The sequence below is a fragment of the Mytilus trossulus genome, chromosome 1 (genome assembly GCF_036588685.1).
Source record: "Mytilus trossulus isolate FHL-02 chromosome 1, PNRI_Mtr1.1.1.hap1, whole genome shotgun sequence".
Lineage (NCBI taxonomy): Eukaryota > Metazoa > Mollusca > Bivalvia > Mytilida > Mytilidae > Mytilus > Mytilus trossulus.
In genome coordinates, this window is record NC_086373.1 from 22,776,711 (window position 1) to 22,788,774 (window position 12,064).

Consider the following 12,064-nt stretch of genomic DNA (forward strand, 5'->3'; position numbering starts at 1 on the left):
TGTTGATTATTTTTTTAATGTATTCATCATACAAGTAGGATTGCAAACAGATCGTTCTTTCTTATAAAAATTAATGATTGTCAAATATTCATATTAATTATTGCTTATATGGAATAATTGTAAATTAATCATGGTATTACCGATCCGCTATGATACTAATGCATATATTGACCTATGACTATAGTGTCCCTAGAACTTATTCCTTTAAGGAATGACTGTAATTTTTTTTCTGTCTATGAAGAATTAACATAAAAAAATTTGGTGCACACTGAATAACGCGCGTAGCGGGTTTTTTAACAGTGTGCACCAAATTTTTTATGTTATTTCGAATAGACAGAAAAAATATTACAGTCATTTCTTAAAATTTAATTCTAATACCGTAGAAAACCATGAAAAACGTTGATGACGTCACGGTCACATGACTAAATTATGTCTATGGGCTCATAACAAAATTACGTCAGCCAATCAGAAGACGCGTTACATCCAAAATTAAATTATTAGTATTTAAACAGTATTTTAAACAAAAATGATAACAAAAATTGAGCAACTGTGTTGAAACAAAATCAAACTTGAAAAACAACAATTTAAAATAATGTTTGACGCGAAAACTGCACAACACGATGTGAGATTCACCAATCAGTTCTGCACAAATTGATTATTCAAATATTTTAAGACTTTTAAGGTTCAGCTTTCCAGAGTTTTTCCCGCTCCAAATGAATTTTATTGTATGCTTTAAAATGGTTTCAGATAAAAAAAAAAAAAAAAAAAAAAAAAAAAAAAAAAAAAACTCTAAACAAAATTTTGGCTGTAAACGAACACATATAAAAAAGAAGATGTGGTATGATTGCCAATGAGACAACTATCCACAAAATACCAAAATGACACAAACATTAACAATTATAGGTCACCGTACGGCCTTCAACAATGAGCAAAGCCCATACCGCATATAGTCAGCTATAAAAGGCCCCGATAAGACATGACAATTTGACATATACCTAAAGATTCTATTTGCAGTGATATGAAGGTATCTGATAAGTGTCCCCACTTACCGTACAGAAAAACATTGCACTTTGGTTGATCAATCTATTATAAAACAAAAAATCTTTATGAGCACATTAAGGTGGTACCTAACACTACAGGGAGATAACTCAGTAGTATCAGCTAAACGTTTTAATTACGTTGTGTTGTAAAGTGAACATTGAGCTTCGCAATGATCTAAATTAGTGTTTGTCAAACTGCTATATAACCAGTGTAATGTTTCTGATAAATTGGTTGGTTCATTTTTTTTTTTAAATTTTTATATTTTTGTCAAAGGATGAAAAGTAAATATTTTGTCACAATTTTATGAAAATTAAACGAGCCAGTTAAATTTTAGTCAAGGTGTTGGGTACCACCTTAAAAAGAAAGCAAATGAAATTATTTGCCCTGCTTCTTCTCGAAGTCATAGCGATATCATTCAACAACACCTTTCATTTTATTTGCAAGTTCAACACTGTTGTATATGCAAGATTAGATCACGCTTCAAATATGCATTTGAAAACACAGATGAAAAGAACACCGTTTTATTTACAAGATTATTATGTCCTAGCGAAATGTCCCCCACTGATTTGTAATTAAGGATTAACTTTGTGTCTACAGAATAGAGATGTAGAATATAAAATAAAATAGATATCTTTTTAGAGATATTATATTTCTTTGCTGGCTATAAATCCTGTATGTGTACACAGATTTGGCTGCTGGATCCAATAGTGTCACATCAACCTATTAACACATTGCAAGAGTAAAATTTCTTTGTTCTTACTGTGGTTTAATCTGGATAATGCACAGCAAAGGTGTGCATTACCTACCTCAGTTATACTGCACAGTTCAAATCTATTTTTACCTTTAGGGGCGGTTCCTGGATTTTGAAAGGGGCGTAATTCTATCAAATTGAAAAAAGTATATCACCGAGTGTAGTGAGACTTATGAAAATATCGACGATTTTAAGCTAAAACACGATACTTTGTTCAATCCAAGGGTTAACGACCTGTTCGCCCCCACCCCCGAATCCGCTATCTGACTTGAAATTACGACAAAAGTTAATCTTCGTACAAACATCGTAGTTTCTAAATAGGAAAAAGAAAGGTTTCTCATTCCTTTAATTTTTTTTATCTAAGCTGGGACATAAACTATTTTATTATACTTTGTATACAACGTGAACCTAAATCAGTGTTTTAAAGTTAGAAAGATATTTAAAAAAAATTTGGTAATTTCTGTCAAAAAAGAAATGTTTCAAAGAACATCCGAATAAAAGAAATCTGATTTCGATTAGGTTAAGACTCAGTGAAATTTATAACGACTTTTTAAATATCTATTCCTATGAAGGCACTATTTTTGAATCGAATTTAATGAGGACCATATTTAAGTTGTGTTTTAAAACAGGATGATTAGCTGGAGATCAATCAGACTTTATTTAGATGGATGTGTCTTAAATAGTAATACTGTAGATAAAAAGAAATGTGGGGGGGGGGGTTGCGGGGAGTAAAAGGTTTTGAAAGAGAAACGTATTTTCTGTTTATTTAACATTTTAAATTTAGGTAGTATAACATCTTCATCGGTTCTTTTTTTTCTCTTAGCAAATCATTGAGGGAAAATATTTAAAAGCAATTAATCTAATTTAAACTCAATAACCCTTGCAGTTATTGGGTCATCTCGTGCTGTGCAGATTAAATAACATATACCGACTTGCTTGGTCAATAACTATAACTTATTTGTGCTTACCCACATTGTTTTTGATTATACCAAACTTCTAATGAACACTTTATATATAGAAAAAAAACAGCTGCATTTTGTTAAACAAGTTCTTTGGACAAAAAAAAGGCTCAACAAATCTACTTGTTAGAAATGAACTAGGACTCAGTCGTTGATACTTTTATAAAAAAAAAAAAAACTATGATGTATCTTTCTACATTTAATAACAAACATCTAAACCCACTCCTAAAACAAGCCTTTTAACTAAAAATTTAGATACTTAAGGCACCTACTCTTGGTTTACTTTTGCAAAAAATGTGTAGCAAGAAAAATATTTTATTATATTAGAAGGTTAGCAGAAGGTCACCAACAGGTCTTCAATGCAACGAGAAATTCCCGCACCTGGAGGCGTCCTTCAGCTGGCCCCTAAACAAATATACTAGTTAAGTGATAATGAACGCCATACTAAACTCCAAACTGTACACAAGAAACTAAAAGTTAACATAATACAAGACTAACAAAGGCCAGAGGCTCCTGACTTGGGACAGGCGCAAAACTGCGGCGGGGTTAAACATGTTTTTGAGATGTCAACCCTCCCCTATATCTCTAGCCAATGCAGAAAAGTAAACGTATAACAATACACACATTAAAATACAGTTCAAGAGAAGTTCGAGACTGATGTCAGAAGATGTAACCAAAGAAAATAAACAAAATGACAATACTACATAAATAACATCAGACTACTAGCAGTTAACTGACATGTCAGCTCCAGACTTCAATTAAACTGATATCCTATAATAAGTCAACTGACGATCTCGGTACTTATTATTATTTGACCATTCTGCTATTAACAATTTATCTCTTTTCTGAATTTTTTTTAGTTCCGAAAAAATCATATAAAAATGTAAAATAGGCATTCAAAATGTAATAAATCAAATATCATTAATACAAAAAATAACAAAACTTATGAAAATTGTTTAAAATTGACATTTTGGTAATGTTGCCTTATTTGTAGGTCTTACTTTGATGTACATATTATTGTTGACACTTTATCTCTATCTTTTATAATATAACACATAATAACCAAAAGCTGAAAATTTTTCTTAAAAATACCAATTCAGGGGCAGCAACTCAACAATGGGATGCCTGATTGGTATGAAAATTTTAGGGCAGATACATCTTAACCAAATGAACAATTTTAAAGCGCTCTGAATGCTTTGCTTTGAACCAAAATCGCATTTTACCCTATGTACTATTTTAGCTAAGTCGGTGATCTTTGTTGATAGGCATGGTCTTCGGACACATTTTTAGCTCAGCTGGCCCGAAGGGCCAAGTGAGCTTTTCTCATCACTTTCCGTCCGTCGTACGTCGTCGTCGTCGTCTGTCGTCCGTCGTCGTTAACTTTTACAAAAATCTTCTTCTCTGAAACTACTGGGCCAACTTAAATGAAACTTGGCAACAATCTTCATTGGGGTATCTAGTTTCAGAAAGGTGTCCGGTGACCCGGCTAACCAACCAAGATGGCCGCCATGGCCAAATAAAGAACCTAGGGTTAAAATGCAGTTTGTGGCTTATAACTCTAAAAGCAAAGCATTCAGAGCGCTTTAAAATTGTTTATTTGGTAAAGATGTATATGTCAATTAAACAAGTATCCACTAGAGAACATGCTGATTTGAGGAAGTCGTCTGGATCAATAGCAGGTACTAGCACTTCAACCAACTTGTAAAATCATATAACCTTTTGGCTCGTACGTCTCAACTGTAGTTCCTGTAGCTCGAATTTTGTAAGCATGTTTGTTATGCAGCCATCTTCTCTAAACCTAAGATTTACAAATAAGTCAAATTGACCGAAATTGTCAATTGACCCCCTAAGGAGTTATTGTCCTTTAAAGTAAATTTTTAACAATTTTCAAAAAATTTGTAAATTTTTACTAACATTTTCCACTGAAACTACTAGGCCAAGTTCATTATAGATAGAGATAATTGTAAGCAGCAAGAATGTTCAGTAAAGTAAGATGTACAAACACATCACCATCACCAAAACACAATTTTGTCATGAATCTATCTGCTTCCTTTGTTTAATATTCACATAGACCAACGTGAGCGACACAGCCTCTAGTTTTAACAAGACACCCTAATGATGATTGTGGACAAGTTGGATTAAATTTGTCTAAGTAGTTTCAGAGGAGAAGATTTATGTAAAATATTACAAAAATTTACGACAGTAGTATGCCGCTGATTTAAAACTAGATGTGTCGAAACAGATATTGGTCTGATATTTGAAAAAAAAATTAAAAATTGGACTATAAAGTGCAACAATTAAGTTGAGCAAAAAACTGTAACGAAGAATTTGTCAATGAGCACATTCATAATCTCAGCAAACAAACGAAGCTGTCCGATAGATACGAGAGATGCTCACGAACTATCACAGTGAAGCTGCTACAAAACATGAAGTTTTTCTTTTAAGTGGTACTTTAGAACAGTGTGCTGGATAATTTTAACTTCACTCAACGTATAAAGTACATATATATAGGTAAAACAAAAATTTGGTGTCCGATAGATTAGTTTCGTGTTCAAACATTAAAATTCACCCTACATGATGCTGACCTATATATATATTAATGTAAATTATAATGTTAAGTAGACATAAGAAACGAATAATATTATTAATATGTATAGAGCGAAAAGGCAAACCCGCAGACAAGGGGAATGCACTATAGCTCCAATTTTTGTTTGATTTTGTTTGTGTATATTTTTTAACGCCACTCTTTGGTCATTTTTATAAATTTCCTGTTTACAAAACTTTGAATTTATCGAAAAACTGAGGATTTCTTATCCCAGGCATAGATTACCTTAGTCGTATTTAGCACAAAGTTTTGGAATTTTGAATCCCCAATGCTCTTCAATTTTGTACTTGTTTGGCTTCATAAATATTTTGATATGAACATCACTGATGAGTCTTATGTAGACAAAACGCGCGTCTGGCGTACTAAATTATTATCCTGGTACTTTTGATAACTAATTTTAAGTACCGATATTGGGTTATTGCGTGGAGACCTGTTTTGTTTGTGGAGGAAGCCAGAGCACCCGGAGAAAACCAGCGACCTTCGATACAAAAAAAACTGACAATCCTAGTCAATCAAGATTGGAATCGAGTGCACCTGCATGAGCGGGGTTCGAATTTACAACCTCAGTTTTGACTGGCTAGTGATTCCAGTAGTAACTACGTAAAGCACTCGGCCATCGAGTCCCCTGCTTCTCCTTTACATTGAAGGCTTAATAAATGACGAGGGACACATATAATTTGCAACATACATAAAAAATAAAACGAACCGATTTTCAAAGTTTAATTAAAGAATTGATATCTAAGTAATTTTCAATTTACTTCAAATGATCATAAGTAGCAATTTAAATCGTATACAGATTTTATGTGATACAAACAACTAATAAAAGGATTACCAAAAATAGTTCTCAGAACAGCAATACATAGGGACAACCAATGCATAACTCCTCCGACTTTACATTGTGATTTCGGGGCCCATTACAGCTTACTATGCGGTATAGGCTTTGCTTATTGCTGAAGGCCGTACGGTGACTTATAGTTGTTACTAGCTGTGTCACTTTGGTATCTTGTGGAGAGTTGTCTCATTGGCAATCATACCACGTCTTCTTTTGTAATATAGAGGTTTAAACAGACATAAAGTATGTAGAATGACAATACATGTCGATTAAATTCAAGATAGGTTTTAATTCCTTTTGAATAAATAGTTGTCAAATATTCATATACAAGTTATATCGTAAATAGAAATGTTTAATCTTCAATGCTGTTCAAATTCGTGTTTCATTTGGCTTTTTTTAATACAATTTTCTTTTGATTTGAACTTCACTGATAAGTCGTTTGTAGACAACACGCGCATCTTGCGCAAAACCCAAATTTTAATCCTGATGTCTATTTCAATTCAATGTTTTATTATCTATGGTATATTAATATTTAATATCATCTTTACGCTAGGTTCTATGCAATAGTTATCCCACATAGACGCGGTGTGAAAACAGATAGATCAACCTTTAGGCCACATATAGTGTTTCAGATTCTATCCAGTCATTCTTGTGTAGAGGTATGCATCGTGAATCTTTATGCTAAAGGTTGGAGGTAAATCCGAGATTGGACATTTCTACATAAATAGATAGCTAGTATAAATAGTTTTAAGTATTACTGTGGACTTGGAATTTCCTTCCAAAATGTAACATATCAATGGAAAACTTGCAGAACTAAGAAATCGAAGCTAGGGTAATCAGGTATGGGTGACATGGCGCAGATCATCCCTGTTAGAATAAAGGAGCTGTAATTGAAAGTAATTTGCTGTTTTTTATTTTACATTTTATTTAGAATATAACATATATATGAGAGTCTTTGATGGAGGGTTAAATCATATTTGACCAACATAAGAGAAGAAAGACAAACAAAATCAAGAATGGAGAAAAATGGACTTATAAATTAGACAATACTAAATACGAATAATCCCCATCCAAACCTTTTATTTTGTCTTTGTATGTGCGTCTGTCTTTTTTTAGGTACATATCCATTGGTCAATATGTCAGTTGTTGTAATATGCAATAAAACTGTAGGATATCGAATAGTCAGTGTCCATCACAGAACGTGTTTGAACAACAAATCCAACTGTACTGTCAAGCAGCTCTTATACAAAACGTTAGGGGTATCAACATAATTTGGCGTCAACAAAACAGCTTCAGACGTCTATTACAGATGTCTTTGTGTTAAATTCTGGTTTCTAGCCAGGATTTATTTTGTTCTTATACATTATTTGTAAACTAGAAAGTCGGTATTTACACTGCTAAAATTGTGTTTACTCGCAATATGAAATGTTATTGTTTATAAAACTTACATTTAAAATAATACTTAAAGTAAATTTAACTTATGATTTTTTAATATAAAAATGGTTTTAATTCCGTCAAAATAGGATGTCTTAGGATTGTATAAATGACATGAGATAATTTGTTCAAAGTGATACAGGTGTAGTTGCAGATCAGCATCGCATTGGATCACAAAATGTTTTTCTTTTCTGTTTCCAGAGTAGTTACTGGAAGTTGCTGATTAAACATTTAAACATTTTGTTTTTTAAAATATAAACGAAAACAAAATGTCGACATTACACTTTTTGTAGAATTAATAATTCACTATTCAGATTGTTTTTAATTGACGAATCTTAACCTTGTTCGGTTCCAAATATCTGCTCAATGAAATTTAGGTTTGAAATGTTTTCTTTTAATGGAATAGTAGTGATCACTAAATTTTTTGACGAAACACGACACTTGTCACGTTTGCTATTCAATTTGTATACTTATATATCTTATCAATCTTAGTAAGTCGGTGGACGTTTTAGGCTCCTTGGAGATTCTTGTTGACATATACATACTTCAAATTGATATATATATATCTTAATTAAATAGATTTAATAGGAATTATCACGAGTATTTACTTATCGAACCATCGCAGCGTTTAAAGTTTTGCGTCACGACATGATTGTATATTATCTATATTTAACTATGATTGAATACTGGATTATAATACAGTTAGAACTTTTCAGAAGTTCATTTGTTTGAAAAATCGATGTTCACTTTCATTTTAAAAAAAAGTTTGCGAAATGCAGAAAGCAGTTTGTTGATCATTCTTAAATTATATTCGGAGATTTATTTCCTGTTGTTAGAGGTGCAGGCTTGGTAAGTTAGCTGCAAATATTTACATTACACAAACTACAGCAGTAACTTGGATTTTATTATTCTTTCTTCTTTTTCTGCTACATTTTATATTTTAAATAAATTCTATAATACTTAGCCAGGACTGGAAGAAACGCAAATGCAGAATTAAAACAAAATAAATGTATACCAATAAAAAGAAACAGCTATGAGAAATTATCAAAATGTAGTATTTATGACACCAGGGTAAAAATTATATTCAAAGGAGATCGCCATATTTATTCAGGTTACAAGAATAAAGAATAGGAAAAGAGAGGATAATGGGCAAACAGTATAAAGAATAGATCAAAATGGCTCAAAAAGCTAGGAATGAAGAACCCTACATCCAGACCCTCATATGAAAGTTCTGATTTAAAATTCATATAAGTAATTAAATACATAAGGTATAATGTTTACCTACAAGTATACCCATTTCATTTCAAAATTTAAATATCAGTTTCTGTATTGGTTTTCAGATTCATATCAGAAATGGCAGGCAAAGGTGTGTCCAATGAGACACCATCCATTCTACCTTTGATTGATCGCCTTGAGAAAATGGCAAAACCAGTTCCAAACGACAAGAGACAAAAAAAATATTGCAAATACATATCTCTGTTTTTATCTCATTTTGGGCAAGAACGATGTATGGTAGCTGGAAGTACTAATGAGAACACAAGATTGAGGCTAAAAGAAGATGAAGGCGATTTTGATTATTTGATAATTTCTGGAATTTCTATTCCAATTGAATGCTTAGAATATAGAAAGAACTTACCATGTTTTGTATATATTAACGGAAGTACGTTAGCAAGCCTGTTTCCGGGAGTTCAGCTGATCGACGGCAAATATTTGCCAAGTGATTTACTTAGTGAAATAAAACCGGAAGCTTTCAAACATAGTAGAAATATTTATAAAATAGTAACTCAAATGGATTCAACACGTGGTCGAAACACACTGCGTGTTTCAATAGATCATAAAATAAAACCTGGATTGTCGTTGGTGCATTATTCAAATCCTATATGCCCAGGGTTAAACATGGAACAAAACAAACAAAAGAAAGACACCGGAAAAATTAAGCAAAATATCGAGAAAAATCTTGAAAGAGATTCAGATGAATTTAAAGAAATGATATACAGCAGAGTTAAAGCGTTTGGCGGTATTGTTGGGGGATGGGAAGAATTAAACAAGTCTCCTGACACCGAGAAAACTATTATCCATCAGACATACGATCCTATCATTAAGGCTTTTAATTGTGAAGATAATTTGCATCAAGCGGGTCCTTCAAATCCAAAGAAACCAAAACTGGAGTCTAATAATGATCTTTCAACTTCTACAAATGCGCTAACGACCTCTAGTTTATCAGGTAGATTAAATAATGAGAGTCAGAGAGAAGAAGATGCTCCAGGGAATGATGTAGACGATGAAGTCACTATTCAGTACAGCTATAAAACAAGCAAAGATTTCATTCCCGTCTTTCCTCTAAAGGGAAAACCTAAGTATTTAGATGAGTGGCTAAACCGGATAAGAAAATGGCCGCCGACAGACGTCGTTACAGATATATATAACAGTGAGTTTTTCGTCGTTGCAAAACCTGCCCTTGTGGAACCATCCAAAGATATGGATTTTTGTCTTGCATGCAATATAGGAGAAATCAAGTTAGCTAAAGCAATGACTCAATTACAAAGAAATGTCATTCTTATCATAAAAGCATTACAGAAAAGTGCATTGCGAGATTATACTGAAATACTGACAACGTTTCACTGGAAAACCGTTGTATACTGGGTCTCTGAGAAAACTGAAACTCAGATACTTGAAGACCGAACAGAAAAAAATGTTCACAATTTCCTTCAAAATGTCCTAGAGTATATGGTTGATTGCTTGTGTAAAAATGATCTGCAACATTATTTTGTTCCTAGCAATCTCTTTGTCGGTATACATAAAGATGAAATACACGATATAGTACCTAAGATTATTGACATTAAAAAAAACCTTATGGTGAATTTACAGAATTTCGACAAAGAACAAAGTACTGACAGAGATCACTTTGATATTGTGTCTAGGAGCAAGATCAAAGAATTCCAAAGAATGTATTCCGATCCAGGTGACAACGTCGTAGTCGAATCCGTCATTTCACTCATCAGGGGATTCGTCATTGAAAATAGAGAAGTGATGAGGGGAGCTTTAAAGGACGTTTTAACAGAAGCAGTTCCATATTTAATTGAAGAAACCAGGGGACATGAACCAAACGGCAAGGATGGTAACTCCCCAATTATCCAAGCTCTTTTAGAAACAGGTATTATACGAACCACTTTGATTGATAGTGCTGTATCCTGGCTCCTTGGTGAAATGGATAGTACTGAAGCACCAAAAGTGGAAGATTTCAATGGGAATATGTTTGTACATGTAATACAAAATATTTTAAATGGAAACTAATATTTTATGGTTAACTTTTAGATAAAAAATGTATTTAAACATGCTGTTGTAGAACTGTCTATTTCTATCTTTGTAAATTATCAAATTATATTGAATAAAAAAATGTATTAAAGCTTTTTTTACAATTGCGTGTTTACCAAACTTTTTGATTTCGATTTGTTTGGAAAATGTTAAGCTTGTTATGTTATTTTGCGGAAGTAATGTAATAAAGATTGGCATGTGAAGACAACGAATAGATGGTTTTGTTAAGAATGTTTGGCTGGACACTACGTATTATCATATTGTATCCATCACTAAATTAAATATAGCTATATTCACTGTATAACAATCATTTATATGGGTAAGGTTGTCCATGAAGATGTTAATCTGTCCTGGTAATTTGGTCTGGATTGGTTCTTGTTATCGTTGAAATCATCGAATCGAATATTTCACGGGCGCCATCACCACGAGTTTGTTTACAATACACGTAAAGACCTCTTTTACTTATTTGTGACATCATTAAAATAAGTCTTTGTAAACTGTAAAAAGATGTGGCATGATTGCCAATGAGGCAACTCTTCACCATAGACCATATGACAGAGTAATTAACAATCATGGATCACTATACGGCATCAACAATGAGCATGTGTCCCCGATTAAAGGCCTTGAAAAGACCAATGTAAAACAATACAAACGAGAAAACATATGTAAAAAAACATAAACGCATCACAAATATGTAACACAGAAACAGACAGCAACCATTGAATTACAGGCTCCTTACTTGGACAGGCGCAAACCAAACAAGTGTGGTTGGATTACACATGTTAACGTTATTCCAACTCACCCCTAACCTGGGACAATAATGTTTAATACAATATAAAAATGAACTATAAAAATCATGACAAAAAGGCTCATCAAATGGGTACAAATAGAATAAAATTGAGAATGGAAATTGGGAATGTGTCAAAGAGACAACAACCCGACCAAATAAAAAAAAAAACAGCAGAAGGTCACCAACATGTCTTCAATGTAGCGAGGCGTCCTTTAGCTGGCCCCTAAACAAATATATACTAGTTCAGTGATAATGAACGCCATACTAATTTCCAAATTGTACACAAGAAATTAAAATTAAAATAATACAAGACTAACAAAGGCCAGAGGCTCCTGAC

The 12,064-nt window shown here is 32.8% G+C and overlaps 1 protein-coding gene across 1 annotated transcript; it reads left to right on the forward strand.

The window, feature by feature from the left end:
- The first annotated feature begins 8,314 nt into the window (after positions 1 to 8,314).
- On the forward strand, positions 8,315 to 10,916 carry LOC134705541 (uncharacterized). Its single transcript, XM_063564292.1, has 2 exons — positions 8,315 to 8,471; positions 8,963 to 10,916. Exon 2 carries the CDS (start codon positions 8,976 to 8,978, stop codon positions 10,914 to 10,916), a length of 1,941 nt encoding a protein of 646 aa, XP_063420362.1. The 5' UTR covers positions 8,315 to 8,471; positions 8,963 to 8,975.
- Positions 10,917 to 12,064: the final 1,148 nt, after the last annotated feature.

Coding starts and splice junctions, on each gene's coding strand:
- LOC134705541 (XM_063564292.1), top strand. CDS start 8,976: ATGGCAGGCAAAGGTGTGTCCAATGAGACACCATCCATTCTACCTTTG.